This window comes from Cicer arietinum, chromosome 4 (genome assembly GCF_000331145.2).
Source record: "Cicer arietinum cultivar CDC Frontier isolate Library 1 chromosome 4, Cicar.CDCFrontier_v2.0, whole genome shotgun sequence".
Taxonomy (NCBI): Eukaryota; Viridiplantae; Streptophyta; class Magnoliopsida; order Fabales; family Fabaceae; genus Cicer; species Cicer arietinum.
The window spans coordinates 56,507,006-56,531,900 of NC_021163.2; the positions used below are offsets into that span (position 1 = coordinate 56,507,006).

Below are 24,895 nucleotides of genomic sequence, written 5' to 3' on the forward strand. Positions count from 1 at the left end.
TAATTTATTTCAAAATTATCCAAAATGAGACATTTACAAGGTATTTAAAGAAGGATTTACCTTATAACTAAAATGGGCCAAAAGTCAAATTTCTATACTCATATTGGGCTTACACCATTTAATTAAAATTATTATAATTCAAATTAAACACAAATAAAACTAAAAATAATTATTAAGTCTTGACTTAAAATGTTATTTGTTTTTCCTCCTAATTAGCTCATTTTAGGTCCTCATCATTCTCTTCTTCTTAGAAGAAATTCGACCTCGAATTTAGCTCAATCATAATCTACAAAAAGAAAAATACAAGACAAAGACATGAAGAACAATGTTAACACTACCACCGGGATCAAATAGAAATTGTGAAAAACCACTAAATGTGTCAAGTAGGTGAAGCACAACTCCACTTTTTGCATTCAACATTCCAACATATTCATTTCCACTATAAGGAGTTTTCAAGATAGAGATAAAATAATACCTCTTGAAATTGACATTAAGTACCAATATTACCTTCCTTGGATTGAAATTGGAGACGAATAAGAAGTTAATTTGTATTTCCAAAGGCTTCAAAGCAAGTTGAGCCTTATGGACATTCCTTTTATCATAAACAAATGAATGTTCTTTTTGAAACAAGACAAATCTCTCAAACAAATTAGAAGTATCATATGAAATTTTAAAAGATTTGTCAATAAAAGAAAGAGTAAGGAGAGGTATAGTAATTCAACTATCAACTAATTCCACATGCAAACATTTACCCTTCATAGAAAATTTCAAGATACAAACTTTATTTTTAGCGCAAGTGTAGGTATTTAAGTTAGCAAATAAATTTTTCTTAAGAATCCCAACACATTCTTCAAAAAAATTGTCATGAACTAAAGTTACTTTAGAAAGCACAACACATTTATCAAGAAAATCAGTCAAGTCTTGACTCATAATTCTCAAATCAAGTTTAGGAGAATAATATGGATTAAACATTTGATGCATCATGGTTTCAACTTTCAAATAAAGCTTATGGAAATAACACAAGCTAGGCATTTCAACATGAATATTTGCAAACCTATCAAGCATATGAGGAAGAAATTTGTCAAATAATTTAAGAGAAACATGAATTAAAGTAGTAGAAGATTTAAAGTTGATAGCTTTCAAACCATGATTTTTCTTACAAGGATCCTTTTGAGAAACATTTGGCCAATCACGTTTAACTTCAATGGATTGTCGGAATTCCTCTTTCGGAGACCTATTTTCAAGCTTTTGAACATAAGAATCAACATAGTTAGAAAAATAGTTAGACTCAATTTTTTGCTCTTTGTCTATCAAATTTTGTTCCATTTCACATTTCTTTTCTTTAATTTTCACTTTCTCTCTCAAGGCTAACTTGTTTTTTTTTCCTCTTTCTCTTTTTTTTCTTTGATTTTCTCTTTTTCTCTCAAGGCTAGTTTCTCTAATTTCTTGCCTCTTTTGTATATCAATTTTCATATAGATATTTCAAATACTCCAAATCCAATACAAAATCTCGAATATATTCTTCATATGATATACTTTCCTTTTTTTCTTGTTCCTCCTTTTTATATTCTTTGTGTTTTTTCTTTTTTGCATACCTCATATCATCCCTCTCAAAATCTCATTGCCTCGTTGCTTTTTCCTTATTTCTCTTTTCATATCTCATTTCATCCTCACCATAATCTCTATATCTTTTTTCTTGTTCTCTATCTCTCATTTCATACCTCATTTCCTCTTCATCATAATTTTCACATTTTCTTTCTTTTTCTCTGAATCTCCTATCATACCTCATTTCCTTCTCATCATAACATTTATATCTTCTTTCTTTCTCAATTTCAAACATATCTTTATTTTGAGGAGATATTCCATTGTGAGATCTCCTATCTCTTTGATTCACAAACTCTTCTCTCAAGGCATTTATTTTATATTTTTTATATTTTTTTCTCTACATATTTGAATTCTTATCATTTTATAATCAATTTAGCCTTTTGAATTTCTAGAATCGGACTTGTATGGAAGAAATAACATCAAAAACAAAATTTCAAGTGAAATTTTAGATCAAACAATTGTAAGTGAAGAAGATGAAATACAATTTTTTTTTTTCTGCGAATATTTTTTTCCAGCAACTTTAGATTTCAAATTTCACACAAAATGAAGCAAAAAATTATTAAACTAAACCATCCCACACATATTATAACACTTATAATCAACTAACAACTCAAGATTACACAAAAACAAAGATCAAATTTTAAGAAATTAACTTAAAATTTCAAATTTTCCAAGAACATCAAAAACTTAAAAATAAAAATTAAGAACAAATGTTACCACTTTGTAACAAGCTTTGAATACCAAATGATGTGGATTTGAGTGCTTCCACATGAGATTGAAGATCTAACCAAGTGATTTTCATGAGGTAAAGAAGTAAAATAAAAGGAAAAAGAAACAAACAAACATGGGTTAGATGGAGAAGATGAAGAAGGTGCCACAATCAAGGATGATTGATAAGCCAATGTGGAATCGCCACAATAGTAAGGAATCCATTGATAAGATTCAAGCAAGTTCTAATCCAAGAACTCAAAGAGGAGACACATCTCACTCACAATTCTCATTAGAGAAATTCTAATTCATTTCAAAGTTATCTAAAATGAGACATTTACAAGGTATTTAAAGAAGGATTTACCTTATAACTAAAATGGGCCAAAAGTCAATTATCTATACCCATATTGGACTTACACCATTTAACTAAAATTATTATAATTCAAATAAAACACAAATAAAACTAAAAACAATTATGAAGTCTTGACTTAAAATATTCTTTGTTTTTCCTCCTAATTAGCTCATTTTAGGTCCTCATCAATGAGTCTCTAATGAGTCGAGTGGGTCTATGAAGATATGACCACAAATATGATCATTTGTCCATCTGTGTGGTGACATCGTATTGTGTCTCGTCACCAAGTGTTTTAGAGTAGTTTTGGTACCATATAACATTGAAGTGTTGCATCAAGTGAACATTATACTTAGGAAGTGTGCATTGCATTGTGTTAATGTATATCAACACAAAATACAACAAGTGAGTTATCCTTTGGGTTCAACAAAGGAGGGCTCCAAGAATAATATAAAATGATTGAGGTAAAATACATTGTTCCCGGTAGCAATGATCGACCATTTCCTTCCTAAGTGTTCTTTGAAGGTTCAAAAACACGAGAAATTGGGGTTGAATTATGTTTTGTCTTATTAAAAATTTCTTTTCAAAATTTTGAATCAGGATACTTATAATAGATAAATAGATAAAAGGCAACAATAAAACAATGTAAATAGGGTAGAGGGAGAAACACCAGGATTTATATTAGTTTACTATCAACGTGGCATCTATGTCCAGTTCTCTCACACAAAAGGATTACTCCACTAATTCAGAACCTGAATTACAATACCTAACCCTACAAGTCAATCTTATCAACTTCCAGATTGAAACTTATAGTGAACTTCACACTAAAGTAGAACATTAATCACTAAGTAATATAAAGTTGAATGAGTGCCTTTGTTATAACTGAAACCTTGAATTCTGAATACTTAGAGAATTTTGAGTTTGTAAGATTTTTTGAATTGTTAAGTTGTGTTTTCTTCTTCAGAACTGATCCATTTATATATCATGAATTAGGGTTACAATATTGTCCAAAAACAATTTTGAGCGTATATTCCTTGTGTGAGGTCAACAGAGATCGCCACAAAAAATAATATTGATAGATATGGTTTAAGAATGTGACTGTTGAAGCTTGATTAATTACAAAACAAATCTTCAACCAAATCTTCTAGAATTATTATGTGCGAGAATGTTTAGATAGCGCTAGAAAATAATTCTCAATGACTCTTCTTTCATATGCTTGTTTAAGAGCACTGGGTTAAATCATAATCTATTTTTGGACCATCAAAATTATGAAACAACTCAGTCTTCATTAGAACGTTGACATTCCATCGAAGCCATTGAATTTCTTCATCAGAACATAACTTGATCATCAAAGTTAGATGTTGTGTTTTTTGGTTCAAGTAGTTAGTGGCAGAGGCAAAACGACATGACTTAGAATTAGCAGCATGTGCAACGTCACCTTGTTGCATCTTTAGAGCATTTTACGTATCAGAGGAAACATCTTGGAGCAAGTTGCAGTCTTCAACGCAAGTAGAATTTGAGCTTCAGAGGCAAATCAAATAGAAGCTTTAGAGTTACTTTAATAGGTGCTTTATAGGCATGCTAGACATAGGCATACTTCAGTTTTCAGAGGCACATATACAGAAGCTTCAGAGGCACACTGGGCAGATGCTTCAAAGGCAGATGTGCGCACACAATAGTGTGTGTAATAACTAGAGTCTGAAAATTTTGTTGACTTCACTTGACTTTGATGTCTTTGTTTCCTCTAACATTTTTGTTTCCTCTCATGTATTCATTTGCTCTGACATCTTCACTTCCTATAATATCTTTCGCTGATATCATTTCCTCCATTTCCTGGTTATACACACTCAATGAAATCATTAGTGCAATACATTTTTCTCACAAAATACATTTGTTATCATTAAAACATGATGAAAGAATTGTTTATATAAGTAACCTAGTTCCAACATTCTTTTTATATTGTCTTTACTCTTTGACCTAATGGGCTCTCTTTTGGACTTTCAAGCCTATTAGGTTTAGTCTCCGGGGTCCATACAACTTGTTACACATGGGGTTGGTTGTCTCCTCCTCACCCAACTCATTCATATTGCGTACATGGAGTTATAACATGCGCAACTCACGTAACTTATTTGTGCATGGCGCGTGGTAAGTCACAAGGCATTTCCCCAAAGTACCACAACTTTCACTCAGGAATAGCTTACCATAATTAATCAAAGTTGAGCTTAACGTGACCTGAATGGTTAAGATAAGTTAGGTTGGACTTTAAGGGGTAAATTGAGCTTAGTCGGACTTGAATGGATGAGTTGAACTTCGTTGGACTTGAAAGGTTATTGTGGAATTGCATAGGCTACATGGTATGAATTCATACCAGTTCAAAATCCACCAAGTATCAAGCCTGTTAGGGTGCAAATGTTTGTTACTTCCTCTGTGTGATTTTGATATGTTGACAATACGTTTGCATGTGTTTGGCGTTGCAATGGTGCAGTCTTCTAATAGGTCTTCAAGAGTTTGTTGACTTGAAAAGCAAGGGAGTCATAGTCTCATGAATAGGGTTTATGAATGGTCTTAGGGCTACACTCTTATATGTAGTAGTTAATTAATTTTGAAAAGATTTCTACTTAATAAAATAATTTAAATATTAGTTTTGTATGTGAAGTGAATGCGACACCTTATTATGTGTTATAATTTATTATGCTTGTGAACAACTTTTATCCCCTTCCCAATTAATTATTTAAAAACTATGGAAAGTCAATTTTAAAATAATTTGATGCATAAATTATTTCAGGGTTAGAGTGTTATATCATTCACTCAAAATGACACGTAAGTTGGAATTAATATTTTGGATTGAAAACTAACCAAGATGACTAATATAACTAACATAAGAAAAGTTAATGGACCAAAACATAACAAAAAAAAAAAATTAAAAGACCAAAGTGAAAATACAAAATAAGTTAAGGATTAAGGGTCAATTTGATGGCTAGGATAAAGAGACATACTATGATTAATTTATCCTATCCTACTATAATCACATGTTTGATGCACTCAAGTAATCATTCTTTTAATCCTATATATAATATTTGGGCTTTGTACTTTTTATCCTTGGTTTAAGTTTGGGTTCCAGTGATTCTATTGGCAACCTAATAAGAATTAAAAATAAAAAAAAAATCCAATTTATGCCTTTGTTTTAACCGACACTGCCACATTTCTCTCCCTTCCATCGATAATTGATCTCTCTGTGTTCCAGCAACGTGGACTTGTTGTCTTTCTCTCTTCCTCCGATGTTGACCTTTTCCTCCCCCTCTCCCTCTCACTGATGTTAACCTTTGTGCACTGAGATAAAAATGATTAAGGTGGATAGTGATGAAATGTGGAAGGAATATGTGAGGGTTAATGTTCATTAACTTATTTCAACTTCATATATTTTTGTTAGTTCCTTTATGATTATTTAAAAAGTTATATTGTTTATTTGTGTAGATGAAAAGTTATATTGTTTATTTGTGTAGAGTCATCCAAATGCAAAAGATTATAAGTATGCTTTAATTTCACTATTTGATAAGCTTGCTCTTATTTTTAGAAAAGAACGTACTACTCATAAATAATGTGTTCTCTCTGCCGATAATATTGAAGAGACAAATAAAAAAAAGACAGAACAAATTAATAATGATGAACTTCAAGTAGAAATTTATCAATCACCATCTCATAGTCAATCACAATCTAAAAAAGAAATAACCATATGAAAATTTTATTAAAGCATAATATTTATTTATTTTATAAATTTTTATACTCATTAGATGATTCTGAATATTACTTCAACCATTTATGTTAATCACATTTTTTTTTCTTCCAAATATATATTGTATAAATTATTTACCGTTATATAGTAACAAGATTGAAGAGAGGAAGCATGTGGATTCTTTGACACGAGTAAAGAACTTCATTCGCTAATTAAGCTAATTACATTGGCTAGACATTGGTCATATCTATTTTAAAATGGGAGTTGCATTATTAGTGTTGTAATTAGCAAGATAAATGAAATCTTAAGGCGTTAGTTACCTTGCGCTGTGTTGTGAGGATTTGTTTTTTTGGTGCCTAGAATTTTTTCAGGAGTTTTCTACTTTTTATATAGAAGACAGAAGCGGAGTTTGATTTAAAAGCTTGGGAACACTACCAAATAAAATATAACTATAAATAAAATATACAAATTATGTAATTATGTTGTAACGAAATTTAAGTTGTAATATGTATAAAGTTGATAATGAATTATAATGAGTATACCCATAGCCGTGAATAGTAGTCGTATGTTATTTGACTCAATAGATAAAAACGATATTCGTGTGTATCCACTAAAGGAATATTTAGTGGGATTTTAATTATTTACGTGTATTAGCATATATAAATGAATATTACCTTTTAAATAAAAAAATTACAATATTATTTTTTGATAGTTATGTAAAAAATTTCCAACTCTTTTGTCTACACAAAAAGTAGTAATATATAAAAATATTAGCACATACAAGTCTTGTGTTTGTCGTGTATTTTAGCAGCAGATGCCCGCAATGAGTTTTTTTTACTATCCCTAAAGTTGATCATAAGAAAAGAGTAAACTACATGAACTATAAAAATACCTTAAAGTAATGTTCTACGTTATTTGAGTGATTTGAAATCACCGATAATAGAATTATAAGTATAATTTATCAATTTCTCTTTTAATATAAATTGTCGTGTTATCTGCCATAAATTCATTTTTTATCTTGTTTCTCAATTTAGTCTAATAATAGTCATTGTTAAAATATCTCTCAATTGTAACTTAAAAATGAGAAAAGTCATGATAAGAGGAGCATACTATCAATCAAGAAGTAAATTTATGTCTTTTTAGTTGCGACCAAACATGAGTATAATTGAATCGTTGATAAATTCTTCAACTTTGATATTTGACGGACATTAACGATGAAATATCGAAGTTGAAATTTCACATTAATATTTTCTTGTTCATTGAAATCAATGGGATCAGTGTTAAAACCTTTCTACTAGAGTCTAAATAGTATCGATGTTAAAAGCATTCTACTATCTTTAGGAGATAAAGCACAACTTAGAGTTTACAACTCCATTGTTTGCTCACTAAATCTAATATTCAACTCTTATAATAGTTTGTCAACGATTGTAAGAAATATTTCTACACTAAAATAATCTTCTACTGTGACTTGATCCTCTTAAAGACAAGAAGGCCCAAAATTTGTTGTTGAATGAAAATCATCGAGATCAGGAAACTCCATATCATGATTTTCTCAAAAAGATGTTAACGAGTAAACAACTTATAAGTTTCTGTTGAAAGAACCTAAAGCCTATCATTAACTACAAACATTTGAACCAATCACAAAATCTAGATCCATCACACAAGATGTGTTGATGACTTCACTCATATAAAAGTTTAGCTCTTAATTAATAAGATCTACCGTAAATCTTATTTTCTGAAAGCGATCATTTTGATTTGATCTTTGATTCTCTTTTCCTTTTTGTTTTCAAGAAGATCAATGATGTTAAATGTCTTCCTTCGTCTCGATTGTGTTATCTCCGATGATTCTTCTTCTTCTTCTTCTTCAACTGCTTCATCTAACTAATCTTGTGGACCTTTCTAGAACCTTCTTCGGTTATTTTTTTTTCGTGGTATTGCAAAATCGATTCAGATTTTGGTGGTATTCCAAATATCTTCTCCTTCTTCCTCTTTGTCGTTTTCCAAAAAAAGATTTATCTTTATTATCTTCACTGTTCACCATCAAGAGTGAAGACGACGATGTAACACACCACTCCCCTACTCAGACATTGAAAAATTTCAACGAGATTTTATACTTAGATATTGAAGAATTTCAACAAGATCCAATTTTTACCGTATGCTAGCATATGCTAAAATTAATTAATTAATTACTTTTAATTTTAAATGTTAAAAAAAAATGCATAGTCACCATATTTAATCCATACATTAAGAAGTTGCAGGTGACATGTCAGCAAAATCATGTCACTTCATCATTTTTAAATAAAAAAATTAATGAGTGACTTTTTTTTTTTTGAAATCGTAAGGTTATATATCAATTTTTTAAAAGAGATTAAAACCAAAATAATTCATATTTGTATAGACCAAAAACATATTCAAGCCATAATTTTATGTAAGAAATAGAGATTTGTTCGTAAAACTAATTTACCTTTATATTTCTTAATTAGATAATTATTTTATTTAAAAATTATAATTAAACTATTTATTTAATATACCAAAAAAATTATTGATTTAAAATGTTAGATTTAAATTGTTGACTTTTGAATCATGTGATTCTAACTAACGAGCCGATCTTGAATCGAGCTAAATTCTAACTATAACAAAAATTTCATGTCGAATTCAAATAAAATTTTGAATGAAACAAATTGTTAAGGAGTTGAGTTGGAACCAAGTTGAACTTTGAATCATTTCTAGAGCTACTTTTTAGTGTACTATGTATGCACATGTACCCATCCAAAATTTGCACCGAAAATGTCTCCTTTAACTTATGCCGTGATTCTACTAGACTTCTAGTAGCCTCTTTTATTCTTGTCTCTCTCCCACCACATTTGATTATGTAGTGGACACGAAACGTTCAATGCCTAAATTATTATTCCTAAATTCATGTTCAAAGGTCAAGAGAAAAAGCATGTGGGATTCTTTTATATAAACAACAAATAAATGAGCAACTTTGTGCTAGCTTAAAGCACTTCATCGACCAATGCTCAATCATATTCATCTCCACTACTGACTAGACATATGGTTCTAAATTCATGGCTTTGAGTTGGAGATTCAAGACTACTCTCACCGTTCATTAAATATTTGTTACATTAAACTAAACACATTAATTTTGATGCACTATCAATATCAAATTTGCATAATTTATTTAGACAAATATAATAAAAGTCGATTTTTGTAATCCAACATAATAAAAATAGTTGATATCATTTAAGTTTATTAAAGTAATAAAAAAAATAAATGTATCTTTTCTAAATGGTCCCTCGTTAAAATTTATTTATGAAACTAGAATGCTAATAAACTAAATAAGTAAGAATAATTTTAATAAAACAACATTTAATAAAATTTTGAAATTTTAAAATAGCAACAAAAAAAAATTATTTTTCCCTAAAAATACGACACTAAAAAAGAATAATAGAAGGAATAATAGTTATGAATATAATCCTTAAACTATTATGCACTACTTTCATTTTCAAATAAGTCAATAACTATTGCTAGGCACTCATAGCATTCATTTAATTTGAAAATTGTATATGTGTAAGAATACCATTGGCTATGTAAAATATGCTGTATGGTGACGATATGCAATAGTGGAACAATATCTTCCATTAAATTGGAGCAAAAGCTTTATAATTTAATGAGTTTGTTTTTAAGCCCCCAAATGTTCCATTTGCTTTTGCAGTTGGTGTTGTTCGTCATTCCAACGTGGATAGCATAATAGAAGCACAAAGGTTTCTAGTTCCAAAAGTGCTCTTTCTTCTCTCTTATTTCTCATCTCTCTTTATGTATCTATAGATATTAATTCTACGCCAAATTGTGGAGGATGTGAAGAATTAAGAGGTGTTGGTGTTGAACTTAATTTATTCTTTTGGATAAATAAGAGGTATGTGTTTCTTCTCAAACTTCTTTGTGTATTGTGATTTGTTGAATTTTATATAGTACCACACCACCTTCTCTTCTCTCACACAATATTATGAGCATAGATATATATCATGCAATTTCATCAATTCAACTTATTTATATGGTATATTACTCATTTTCACTTGAACGGGCACATAATTGCATTAATAAACACTTCAATTTATTAAGAAAATTGTTGTCATCCTTATTCTTCATTTCAAAAAATGTTCGAGTTTTACTATAAGTGTCTCGTGAGAAAAATATCTTAATTATTTATTATTTTAAAGAAGTGAGTTCAATCTCTTAGAACTAACGATTCATATGAGTGTTGCATTGTACTTTATAATTGTTGAGAATTTGTGTTGGTTTTTGTGTTAGGGATGTTTTTATTTTTATTTGTTAATTTTTTAAAATAAATATCATTCCCCATTATAGGTTTTGAAAAAAAAATTAAAACTAAATATTCCCCAATAACAAAAGAAAATGTATCACACATCCTTCACTTGTTTTCTTTCTAAAGAATCTAGTAGAGCTCACTCACATTAACTGCAACAGAAAAAAGAGATACAAAAGTGATGAAAAAAAATTAGAGGTTTGTATTATGTTAACTTTTTATGAACATTCTTTTTTTATTATTTACTTAGTAATTTTTTTTTTCATTTTAATTATATTTTATTTACTAAATTATATTTTGATTAAAATCGTTTGAAGAAAAGATTTAATAAAAATATGAAGACTTAATTGTAATTTTAGTCCTTCTATTTTTATTAACTTATGAAATTGATTCCCCTATTTTAAAAGTCGATAATTTTGACCCTCTTTCTGTTTTTTTAACTAAAAAATGAAGACGTGAAATGTTTTAAATAACGTGACATATGATATGATAATGTAAAATGATTAATACCCATAAAATTGGAAAAAAAAACGCAGTAAAAACTTAGTTTTCAACTTTGAAATTTTTTCATATTTTTAATTTAATTAATAACATCTAAATAATTAATGCATCTAGATGATTCTATATCATATAATTGTATGTCATATCATTAAAAATATGTCAATTATGTATTTTTTAATTAAAAAATCTGATGGAGAGATCAAAATTATCGAGTTTTAAAATAGAAGAATCGTTTACGTGAATTGATAATAATAAAGAGACTAAAACTGCAATTAAGTCAAACATAAAATTAAAGAGATAAAAAAAGAGAAACATGCTATATATGATTTTATACTAATTAACGGAAACGATTTTTTCTTATTTTATTATCAAAATAGTTTACAAGTATTTTCTATGCTTCTCTAGACTTGAGTATTTTTTATTAATCTCTCATAGACTCACAAGTATTCTTTATATTTCTTTAAATCTAAATATACTTTATTAGTCTCTCTAAATTCAACAAATATTTTCTGTCTCTTAGTCTTAAACATTTTTTACTAACTACTCTAGACTCAACAAATATTATTTCCTTGCATTTTTTAAGCTTGATCGTCACTAAAAAAATGACTTATACACATGTAACCTATCTAGATGATTAAGTCATTTGCGATGTCATTTAAGTCATATCACCTTACTAAATTTTGAGTCTAAAGTTTCCAATGGATGACCAAAATTCCGCTCATAAACAAGTCAATATAGAGAATAAAACGGTAATTAAATCTAAAAATTGAAAAGACGACATAGACTCAACAGAGTGAACGCATAATAACATCTCCAACATTGATTCGCTGCACATCCTTCAAATCTTAAAAACATAGTTCACCATTGGATTACGTTAATGTAGCGGAAAGTCACAAAGAAAGGTGTTGTGAAGCAACAACCCCTTCCTTGAGCATATAGTATTATTTTTCTACAAACTCGTTGATGATAAAATAGACTTTATAAACTTAAGTCAATGATAGCAAAATAGACTTTATAAAACATTTTAGAAGTCAATATTCCCAAAGCATATATAGTTCCAAAACAATGTATTAGTTTATTCTTTCACTCAAATATTATATATGCTTTGACTTAAGTTGCCCTAGGTTCTGATCAAGTCGCTGACCTTCTTACAAATCCACTTTCTGCTCTCTAATTTCTCATACTCATGGACAAGTTGAAAGCAGTAGAGAGAAATGCTCAAAATCAACTTCCCTCAATTTGAAGGGGAAGTAATAGATTATACAATTAGTATTGTTTGATAATAACAAATGTTAGTTATATTAGCTTGTTAGTTCATATAACAGAATCAATTTCTGTTATAAGATTTTGTTGTATAATATAACTAACTGATCTGAATCAGTTAGTTAATACTCTTACAAAATACTCATCTTTGTGTAATCATTATTTAGTTTTACATTACAGAATATAGAAGTCAGTTCCGTTTCCAGTATCTATGCTTATTTCGATTTCTATCATCAGCCTCTATGTGCTTATTGCATCTCACCCTAGTTTGGAATCTGCAGATAAGAATAAGAAAATAATGGTTCTGCTTCTCCGTCTAACTAGAATTTTTCATTTATGATTTAGCAAGGGAGAACTAAGCAATTTGTTGACTGCAAAAGGTGATTGAATGGCAAAAGTCTGTTGGCCATACTTTGATCCTGAGTATGAGAACTTCAGCAACAGAATCAACCCTCCAAGGTTCACTGTTAACTTCCCTTCAAATATAATACTTGTTTTCTTTTTCAAAGATCTGCAATAAAATGTACTAATTTTATTAATAAATAACAATATGACAAATTGACATTTATGGATATATTTATATATTGTCATATATTTTTTTTCCTAATGTGGTTTGACTACATTAACATGATCTTAAAAACCAAAAACCTAAAGAACAACACACTATAAACTGAAAAGCATCTTTTAGTTCATAATAAAGACTAGTCCTTGTTTTGTCAAAAAAAAAAAAAAAAACTAATCCTTTGTTACAAGGTAGATGTCATCAGTTGAATTCAATCCCTAGTGGTGTCATAGGTTAAACTCCTTTTGGACTTGGAGTATATGATGGGAATTTGTAATACCCAAAGAAGTGACTCGTTTATGGTGAACTCTGTTTCGACTTCGCAGGGTCTCTATGGACAATGATAGTTGCCCTGATTGTACACTGATCAAGGTATAATTCCTCAAAATAATCAATTAATTAATTCTAATATTTTTCATGGCCTCATTCTGAGTCTTGATTTTCCAGCTGAGGATCTTAGGAAACCTAGCCACCATGTTGCTTTTTGAAGTCACCTGTACCATGTGGCTTTTTGTGGACCAAAAAAACCTGTGACCTTTTTTTTACCTAACCTAACTTCATTGAATTTAACTTATTGGCCTTCAGTCAATTCTGATGCACTTTCAAGATTGTCTATGATTAATCTGCTTTTGCAGAAACTTATCTTTAGCAATATTTTCTTTTACTACAAAGTAGTTGCAGATTTGAAGTGAAAGCTTGTTGAGCAGATATATTTCCTATTAAAACCTCTTTCAGTGAATTGCTAAATAATTTCTTTATTCCTAGTAAATTAGGCAAAACATTAGGCTACCCAAAGTGGCCATCATCATTAGATCATTTAATTTCCATGGTTTTTTACATGAAAATAAGTTGATACAATATCTAATGGATTCTTTTTTACAATAATGCAGATTGACAGTGTCAATAAGCCTGGAATTCTGCTGGAAGTCGTGCAAATCCTGACAGACCTTGATTTCATAATTACCAAAGCTTACATTTCTTCTGATGGTGGATGGTTTATGGATGGTATGTTTGCGAAATCAAACTTGTAATGCATTGACTGATAATAATACTAATAATAATAATACATAAATGTGTTCTGTTCTTGCATGTTATAAACTTAATTAAAATCTGGAAATTATTTATTAAAATCTGGTCGCAACCTCAAGGTTTATGAGATCGCATTAGCCACATTTGTCGGCAACTGAAATATCAAGGATCATGATCATTCCCCTTAAACCTTGCACACAACATACACATTCATGCTTATATTCATCAGAGCGTTCCATATAAAAAATTGTAGTTAATATGTTTAGTTAATGTAATAAACAGTATTTCATGTCACGGATCAGCAAGGAAAGAAGATAACAGACAGCAAAATTATCGACTTCATTGAAAAGGTATACATCTTCTTTCTCCTATATTTTTATCTGGCAAGCTTTTAGTACTCCATATGATAGCAATGTTTTAGTAGGCTTTATCTTCGTCTTGGAAAAGGAACCATGCATGATTTGCCAATTCTTAATTTTGTTCTTTCAAATGCATTGATAGGAGTTGAAACCAGATAAGCACTATGCTCGTCTCCCTTTTTGATTGTCTAATGCACTTCCAATCTTTGGAGAGAATTTATATACACAGCTAAGAACACTCACTAGAAACTTCCTAACCGATAGTGTTCATAATTCTAAATGAAACAAATTGTTGGAGTTCCTGCTTGTATCTATCCTGTTATTTCCTAAACAGGAACTAAATATCAATGATATTTAAAAAAATTAAGAAAGTAGAGTGTTTTAAAAATATTCTATTAAATTCAATAATTACATATAGGCTATATAAGAATCAAACCCTTGTACCAACTTAAGTATGTTACACACATGAAATAATAAGAACTAGTTGTGAACATCAAATAGGCTCTAGGACCAAAGGGCCGCCAGAGCAAAGAAGGTATGCAAAGTTGGGAGGGTAAACGGGTTGGCGTGCACTCCATTGGTGATCATACAGCCATTGAGCTCATTGGTAGGGACCGGCCAGGTCTTTTGTCTGAGATATCAGCCGTCCTTGCAAGCCTCCAATTCAATGTGATTGCGGCTGAAGTTTGGACTCATAACAGGCGAATAGCATGTGTCCTTTATGTCAATGATGCTACAAACCAGGCTATGGATGATGACTCGAAAAGGTTGTCTATCATCGAGGAGCAGCTCAACCACATCTTACGCGGATGTGAGGATGACGAGAAAGAGAAAGTGGCTCGGAAGACCAGTTTCTCCATGGGCTTCACCCACATGGACAGGAGGCTCCACCAAATGTTGTTTGCTGATAGGGATTATGAGAGTGCTGCTGGAGTAACCACAACAAATGTTGATTGTCCCTCTTTCAGGCCAAATATCAAAATAGAACGTATTGAGGAAAAAGGTTACTCTGTGGTTAGTGTGAGATGCAAAGATCGGGCAAAATTGATGTTTGACATTGTCTGCACTCTCACTGACATGGAATATGTTGTTTTTCATGCCTCAATCTCATCTGAAGGCCCTTATGCATCACAGGTTTGCAATGCATATATCATTTATCAATAACAACATTCCATTCTGTATTTTGTATTTACCAATTACACACAGACACATGAAATGTGGACTAAGGTGTTGATGTGTTAATTCTTAGGAGTACTTCATCAGGCATGTGGATGGATGCACACTTGACACTGAAGGGGAGAAAGAAAGGGTCATCAAATGCATTGAAGCCGCTATTCAAAGAAGAGTAAGCGAGGTAATACTCACAGTTTAAATTTAATTTTTGTTTGTTACTTTAATCCTTGTTAGAAAAGAAGACAAGGATGAAATTCTGGTTCTCAACTCTTATCAGTAAGTCTTTCATGCTCTAATAAGGAACTTGGTTACTGACTTAATATTTCTCTTGACATGTATTCCCCATAGCTTCATGTGTTCTTCTAGCTGAAGTCAGCGATCTACTATTCTTTTCTTTCTGCACATTAGCTTTCCCTCTTTCTTTCCGTGAATATTCAGCAGAAAGTCTTCTGAGTTTGACCAAATTAATACATTTTGCACCTGCAGCTATCTACTTGTATTGTTGCGAATGGTACGGTATACATACATGGGGATAAGTTCCACTCAGATTGTATCTGACCATCGTATCCACCAATGAATCGGTGACGGTTGATTGATGGTCTTTTGTCTTCACTAGAGCTTAAGATTCCTTATGCTCCACGTAATATCATCCACATCTCTATAACCTCAAAATATATAAAATAAAAGTAAATGTGATTTTAGTCTCCATAAAATCATGACTATCCAACTTTAGTCTTCATTAAAATTTTATTCATTTTTAATCTTTATGGTTAACTAATTTTAATAAGTTCTTGGCAGGACTAAAAACATAGTTTTATATAGGCTAAATTACATCCGTGGTCCCTTAACTTAATTTCAGGTAACGTTTTAGTCTTTTATCTTTCTTTTTCCGATTTAGTCATTTATTCCTAAAAATATCAAATAAAGTATGAAAATATGAGTTTATTTGAAGATTTACGTTACGAATTTGATGAAATTTGTATTATATTGAAGAATATAATTAATTTTATGAGTTTTAATTGAATTTTTTTTTGAATTTTTGTATAAAAAAGGATATCATCGTTGAAATTTTAAAACATAAAATATCAAATTGTCACTTAAATTTAAAATAAAGGACCAAGTCGGAAAAAAAAAAAAGATAAAGGACTAAAACGTTACCTGAAATTAAGTTAAGAGACCACAAATGTAATTTAGCCTTTTATATATTACGGGACTATTTTTTTAAAAGTTTCGTAGACTAAAGTTGAATTGTCGTGATTTTGTAGGGACCATAATTAATTAATGGTGTTGAATGTGACAAATATATGTCACCATCAGTCATATATATGCTGGACCAGCTAGCATGCATATTATTTATCATCTTCTAAATTTGACATTTAAATTATTTATCATCTTCATACAAATAAATGAATTAATTAATGAATGATGAAGAAACTAACAGACAGAAGATGATAGTGTTGGTTACCATTGATCCTCTGGATGATGGACACAGGGTGTGAGCCTTGAGCTGTGTGCAAAGGATAGAGTGGGCTTGCTGTCTGAAGTGACTAGGATTCTACGAGAAAATGGCCTGACAGTTTGTAGGGCAGGTGTATCAACCATAGGAGAGAAAGGACTAAATGTTTTCTATGTAAGAGATGCATATGGAAACCCTGTGGACATGAAAATCATTGAAGCACTGAATAAAGAAATTGGCCAGACTGTGATGGTTAATGTGAAGAAGGTACCAGCGAACACCAAAGCACCCGAAGCGTCCCGAGGATGGTCTAGAATAAGCTTCTTCTTTGGGAACTTGTTGGAAAGGTTTTTGACTTGAAGTAAGAGTTGAGAATCATATGCACCTGATTCTTATTCTGGTTGCTTGTGATTTGTAAATGACACAACACAAATGTATGTATAAGAATAAAGCTGTTGTGTGTCAAACTTGGACAGTGTCAGTGATTTAACTTGGTCCTTTTGTTTTAAACCAAACAATGCTTGTAAGATTTAACTTGTATTCCCTCTCCTCTATCATGTCCGACTTGCATCTATCCTATTTTAATTTCAGTTTTTAGTGTCTTTTTAGATTAGTATGAGAAATCTAAAAAGTGGGAATTATGTTGATTATGCACAATGACTGTAGAAATCATTTCATACAGTTTCATGGTTACTATCCTATGTCACCAAAGTCAGAAAAGTATGGCAGATTTGTTTTGTGGTGGTTTGTGCTATTTGGTGGTGGCAGGATCAGAGGGTTATTTTTGGCTATAGAGCTGCATGAACATAAGATATTTGAGGTGTTGAAAATGAAATCTTGGAGTTGGTTAAGCTCAAAGTTGTTTGGATTGAGTTAACTAACTTCATTATGGTTTAATAATCCATATGATGCTTGGGGTTTGCTGATTTATTTAGAATTTAGTGTGGGATAGTTGGCATGGCTCATAGATAGCCTCTCTTTTTGCTATTCTTGTATTTGGGTGGATGTATTGATTTTGAATTCTTAGGACTCTAATTACTTTGTAAAATTTTTATTTTTTTTAAATATATGTTTTTTTACTTTGATAAGAGATTCTTTAACTAAACTATTATTATGAAGATTTGATAAGAGATTCTTTAACTAAACTATTATTATGAAGAGAAGATGAAATTTATTTATAATCTATTAAAATAGGCTCTCAACATCCTATATTGACATTTCATCACTTGGTTTTCCATATAATGCAATTTGTTCCATGTGGCTTAATTGTTCAGTTGTATATTTTCTCTTTGTAGTTTCTTATTTTTCCTTTTATCTCATGTTAGTTTCACTTTGATCTCACCCAAGACCAATCAATCGGTGATAATTTGGATTGTTGCCATTTAACGTTTTGCATCAGTTTCAATCATGTATATAACTTTCAATATTAATATAGATATTACGTTTTTAATGCACATTAATTTCAAAAAATTTAATCTACATTATTATTAAGCTGTAAACCGTTACTATTATAATTTGTTTACGTAACATTTTAGATGTAAGTGCCCTCACTATTATCATTCACCGGTGTATCAATAGAATAAACTTCGATCGAATGTCAATATGCCCATAGTTTTGAGGCACATTTGTTTATCTACACATATTTTATATATGTTATATTTTGAATTATAATAACTCCAAATCATTGTTCTTTTTCAATGTGTAACCATGGTTTTACAACACATTGTCAAATACTCTGTCATTTTATTTAAATATTGTTGCATACAAAAGAAAAGAATTGTGATGTGACATATTTAATAGATACTTTTTCACCTTTCTTATTACTCTATACCTTTTTATTATTCTAAATATTTTATTATTCTAAATATTTATGTTTTAACACATATTTTATTATTATTATTGTAACATATAATATTATTTATAATTATACATGTGTCGTGAGTTACATATTACGATATAATCAATAATTTTTTCTATGGTTTGAATTTCAATTAATATATCAAGTCTTTTTAATGTTTCTCAAAAAATATATATATATATATATATATATATATATATATATATATATGGCGTATCAAGTGAGAATGATATTTATTGTGATAAACGAGAACTATTAATAATAATCATTTGATTTAATTAATACATAATTAAATTACTAACTAAAGATGTAAAGATGTTATGCGATTGTATCTTCAACCAATAACTCTTTGATACGATACTATATGCTATAATATTCTAAATTTATTCTTTTCATTTTCATAATAACTCGAATTAAAAACTCCTTAATAAAGATATTATTTTTATATTTTTTGACTTAAGCGTTTTATTTTTATTAAACTTGCATTTTTATTGTTTATTATACTATTATTGTAACTTCTAAATTTCAATCCTTATTATTGTAATATTTTATTGGCTCAAATTTCAATAATTATAATTTAACTATTGAAAATGTTATTTTGAGTTTATATAATCTAATAACTTATTTTTATTCATTTAAGCATAATTAATTTAGAATTAACTATTATAAACATTTTTTTTAATAAATTCATTAATTTGTTTATTGTAATAAAACCGTGAGTGTGGCTAGTTTGAATTATGATATTCAAAATTCGATTTTTACAAGTTCTATATTTATTTTGAAAATTATTTTTCAAGGGATTTTTTGAAAATATAATTTGTTTTCAGATTTGTTTTTATTATTTTGATAAACAATAAAAATGCAGGTTTAATAAAATTAAAATTCTTGAGTCAAAAAAATATATAAAATAAAATAAAATCCTTAAATAATTCTATCTCACAACTATTGAAAGGAGTTTTATTTTTTGGATACAACATTAAGGACTTTTTAATTCGAATTATTACAAAAATAGAAAGAAAATAAATTTAGAGATGTTGTAGCATATAGTATCAAAGAGTTATTGAATTGGGATACAATCACATAACATACTTGAATCCTATGTGTTGATTAAATTCAATAATTATTATTAATAATTCTCATTTCTCATAATAACTATCAGTTTTCACTAGATACGCTATATATATATAATTAGCATAAGTTATTATATTTATCTGAAAATAGAAAGACAATGAAAAATATGCTTAGGTCTCTATGCAACTCTTTCTATTGAAATATGTGTTAGATAGATTGTCAAACAATTTTGTATTTGCTTGCATCTAATTGTAATTCTTTGTATGTTCGTCTATTGTATTATAATATATTAAAATACACTCAAATCCTATTAGGACACATCATCAAACATTGTGACGCTTCACTTAAATATTGTCACATTAAAAAAATTGATGTGGCACATTTAAGAGACAATCTTTCACCCTCTTTATTATTTTAAACTTGAAGTTTTATAACACACATTTTACTATTATTATTTTACCATCTAATATTTTATAAAACTATTCATGTGTCATGACTCAAAAATTACAATACAATTAATATTAGTTATTCAACATTCTTTCATCATTATTGATAACCGTTATTCGTATAGTTTTAACTCTTTAATTAATATATTGACTCATTTAAAGGTTTCTCAAAAGATACATATATATTGCAAATAGTTAAAGTTATCATATATCATATATTGTTTATATTTATCTAGAAATGAGAAGACAATAGCAAATATGTTTAGGTCTCTATGCAACTCTTTCTATTTAAATATGTGTTAAATGAATTGTCAACAATTTTGTAGTTGTTTGCTTCTAATTTACATTTTTTGAGTTTACATCTTTGAGATTAATTATATTTACATGTTTTGATATATTTGTGATCAATTGTTGTTGTTGACATTTGGTCTAAATACATCAATGTTTTTGTTCAAATTGTGTTTATATTTTATTATGAAGTATATTATGTGTCATCTAATCTATATGTCGGATGTATTTTGAAATTTGAAATAGGTTTTTAACAACAATACACACCTCTTAAGTTTAAGTGATAATATGATTAAGTAATACAATATTATATGATCACAACTACCCTATCTTTCACACCTCATCTTTAAACAATATGACGTCTAAGAGTGTAACACATAACTCTTTAAGATTTCTTAGATGAAAAATAATAAATACTTTCTATGAGATAGATCTATTCCACATAACATTTTGAGTTTCTACCATTGTTTAGTTTCCTAAAATTGAGTATTACATAATATTATCACGGAAAAAAAATTCATATTTTAATGAAAATAACTCATTTTTAGTGAGATCTACAAAATATATACAATTTTATCTCACATCACTTATTAGATTAAAAGAACTAACTATCATTTTCGTCCTTGAAATTATAGGACATTGTCATTTTGGTCTTTAACTTCGTCTGTGTCAGTTATGACTGCTGATGGCACTCCTATGCCACTAGCAGGCATTGGTTCTGTCTCCACACCTAACTTGTCTCTTTCTAATGTTTATTATATTCCTAATCTTACTTTGAGTCTTGCTTCTGTTAGTCAAATATGTGATTTCGGTTATTCGGTTACGTTTTCTTCCACTTCTTGTTGTGTGCAGGATCCACATTCTGGGAGGCTGATTGGGACAGGCCATAGACAGGGGGGACTTTACGTTTTGGATGAACTACGACTCCCAGATATTGCAGCCTCAACAACTACTGCTGACTTATTATCTAGTTTTCGCTTGAATTCATTATCTTCTAGTTTTTATTTATGGCATTCTCGCCTTGGACATGTTTCTGCTTCTAGATTAAAATATTTGGCTTCTACTGGAGCCTTAGGAAAGTTAAAACCCTGTGATATCTCAGATTGTTGTGGTTGTAAACTTGCTAAATTTCCAGCTTTACCGTTTAGTAAAAGTGTTTCCGTTTCATATGCGCCTTTTGATTTAGTTCACTCTGATGTTTGGGGTCCATCACCGGTGCTCACCAAAGGTGGATCTAGATATTATGTTTCGTTTATTGATGATTACACTCGTTATTGTTGGGTTTATCTTATGAAAAATCGGTCTGAATTTTTTGACATTTATCATATATTTCGTGCAATGGTCAAAACTCAACATAATTCTGTTATAAAGTGTTTTCGTTGTGATTTAGGTGGTGAATATACCTCTAATAAATTTTCTGAATTACTTGCTTATGATGGCACTCGCCACCAAACATCTTGTACTGATACTCCTCAACAAAATGGAGTTGCTGAAAGGAAACATCGTCACATTATAGAGACTGCTCGTTCCCTTTTGTTGTCCGCTTCAGTTCCTAGTGAGTTTTGGGGAGAAGCAGTTCTTACTGCTGTTCATGCTATTAATAGAATTCCATCCTCTATCATATCAGGTTTGTCTCCCTTTGAAAAATTATATGCTTCTACCCCTGATTACTATTCTTTGAAAGTTTTTGGTTCTACTTGTTTTGTTCTTCGCCCTCAAGTAGAGCGCAGTAAGTTGTCTTCTCGTTCAGCCATGTGTGTTTTTCTTGGTTATGGGGATGGTCAAAAGGGTTATCGTTGTTATGATCCTCATGCAAGAAAACTTTATGTATCTCGTAATGTTGTTTTTCTTGAGCACATTCCTTTTTACTCTGTTTCCTCTGATTCGCAGATTACTAAGAGTTCTGAACTAACCCATATTGATCCGTTTGGTCCTAATGATAGCGCTTCTAGTGATTGTACTATTGAGAATTGCAGGACAAATACTACTACTCCACATGATGACATCCCTCTTGTCCCCCCGGCTGTCCAACCACCTCCTGCGATTGTTGATCCTCCTCGTTACCCTTCTCGTCAACGTAAGTCTACTCAGTTACCTGATTTTGTCTATTCAACTTACTCAGCTTCGTTTGCTTCTTTCTTAACCTCTATTCACAGTTTGTCTGAGCCCTCTTCCTATAAAGAGGCTGTTCTTGATCCTCTTTGGCAGCAGGCTATGGCAGAAGAACTATCTGCATTGCACAAAACCAACACTTGGGAATTAGTACCTCTTCCTCCTGGAAAACGTGCTATTGGGTCTCGTTGGGTATACAAGATCAAAACTAAGTCTGATGGGTCAGTTGAGCGCTACAAAGCACGTCTTGTTGCTAAGGGTTTCTCTCAACAATATGGTATGGATTATGAAGAAACTTTTGCTCCTGTAGCCAAGATGACCACTATTCGTACTCTTATTGCAGTTGCATCTATTCGTCAATGGCATATTTCCCAAATGGATGTCAAAAATGCCTTTTTAAATGGTGAGCTTCATGAAGAAGTCTATATGGTCCCTCCACAAGGAGTTTCTCATGATCCAGGGGAAGTATGTAAGTTAAAAAAGGCTCTATATGGTCTTAAACAAGCTCCTCGAGCTTGGTTTGAGAAATTCTCTACTGTGATCACTTCTCTTGGTTTTCGCTCTAGTGAACATGATTCTGCATTGTTTATAAGGTCCACCACTCATGGTCGCATTATACTTTCTCTATATGTTGATGATATGATTATTACAGGTGATGATGTTAGTGGAATTAATGAGTTGAAATTGCAGTTAGCCAAACAGTTTGAGATGAAGGACTTGGGAACTCTTCGCTATTTCTTGGGGATTGAAGTTGCCTACTCTCCTAGAGGCTACCTTCTTTCTCAATCCAAGTACATTGCCAACATTCTTGATCAGGCTCGTCTTTCTGATACTAGAGCAGCAGATACTCCTCTTGAGTTGAATGTAAAATATGCTCCCTCGGATGGGGTTCCTTTACTAGATTCCACTTTGTATCGTACTTTGGTTGGCAGCTTAGTGTATCTTACGATTATCAGAACTGACATTGCTTATGATGTTCATGTTGTTAGTCAATTTGTTGTCTCCCCCACTACAGTCCATTGGGCAGCAGTTCTTCGGATTCTTTGTTATCTTCGAGGAACTCAATTTCAAAGTCTTCTATTTCCATCGTCATCCTCATTGGAGTTACGAGCTTATTCTGATGCTGATTGGGCTGGTGATACCACTGATCGTAAATCCACCACAGGGTTTTGTATCTTTCTTGGAGACTCTCTTATTTCTTGGAAGAGTAAGAAACAAGACATTGTCTCTCGCTCTTCTACAGAAGCTGAATATCGTGCTATGGCATCCACTACCGCTGAAATAATTTGGTTGCGTTGGCTTTTGTCTGATATGGGTATCTCTCTTGCTGAGCCAACTCCGATGCACTGTGATAACAAGAGTGCTATTCAAATTGCTCACAACTCGGTCTTTCATGAACGCACCAAACACATTGAGATTGATTGTCATTTTACTCGTCATCATCTTCAGCATGGAACTATTACTCTACCATTTGTCCCTTCTTCTTTACAGATTGCTGATTTGTTCACAAAGATGCATTCCATTAAACGTTTCCGTTTTTTAGTTGACAAACTCTCGATGCTCCATGTTAATGCATCGTGAGTTTGAGGGGAGATATTAGATAATATTATTATATATTAGTAGTAAGGGTATTTTAAATATTTTCTATTTTCTTCTATATATACTCATTGTAACCCTATTAACTTCAGTTTTGGTTTATTATATGATATGAAACCCTAGAGTGGTTGTTTTCTCTTCTTTCTCTTTCTTCCTATTTTCATTGTTAACAGTCTCAAACACATATTTCTTAAGCATTTTTTGCATGTTATAAAATCTAATTCGATGTACTAAAGTAATCTCACATTACTTAGAAATGTTTTAAAAAAATAACCGGCTTCTATTCGTTTCATATGAATTCATCATCCGATTGTAATTTTGTCCTTTTTTCTTTACATTTCTTGCGCTAATATTTGTAATGCTAACAAAATTTTTAGTAAGTAAATAACTAACTAGATAGATTGAGAATAATTTATAGATTATTTATTATATTTTTATATTTTAAATACTAAATAAATA

General features: G+C 30.4%; 1 protein-coding gene across 7 annotated transcripts; it reads left to right on the plus strand.

Moving 5' to 3' along the window:
* Positions 1–10,015: 10,015 nt before the first annotated feature.
* LOC101494165 (ACT domain-containing protein ACR3-like) lies at positions 10,016–17,622 on the plus strand. Of its 7 annotated transcripts, none has more exons than XR_012162746.1 (10): positions 10,016–10,311; positions 12,832–12,945; positions 13,375–13,420; positions 13,939–14,053; positions 14,360–14,427; positions 14,938–15,570; positions 15,686–15,790; positions 16,096–16,249; positions 16,408–16,468; positions 16,875–17,128. XR_012162746.1 is itself a non-coding variant. In XM_027333689.2 (8 exons), the coding sequence occupies exons 2-8, from the start codon at positions 12,875–12,877 to the stop codon at positions 17,078–17,080; spliced, it is 1,068 nt and encodes a 355-aa protein (XP_027189490.1). In that variant the 5' UTR covers positions 10,018–10,311; positions 12,832–12,874; the 3' UTR covers positions 17,081–17,128. The 7 variants fall into 7 exon arrangements, 3 of the variants coding, with proteins under 3 accessions (XP_027189490.1, XP_004498366.1, XP_004498367.1); XR_012162747.1 differs by having other exon boundaries at positions 17,102–17,128; XR_189729.4 differs by lacking the exon at positions 16,408–16,468 and having other exon boundaries at positions 17,051–17,128.
* Positions 17,623–24,895: the final 7,273 nt, after the last annotated feature.

Bases quoted from the DNA above. Each gene is read 5' to 3' on its own strand.
- LOC101494165 (XM_004498309.4), top strand. From the start codon at position 12,875: ATGGCAAAAGTCTGTTGGCCATACTTTGATCCTGAGTATGAGAACTTC. The intron at 15,571-15,685 runs GTTTGCAATGCA...GTTAATTCTTAG, and splicing joins AAGGCCCTTATGCATCACAG to GAGTACTTCATCAGGCATGT. The intron at 15,791-17,101 runs GTAATACTCACA...TGATGGACACAG, and splicing joins TTCAAAGAAGAGTAAGCGAG to GGTGTGAGCCTTGAGCTGTG.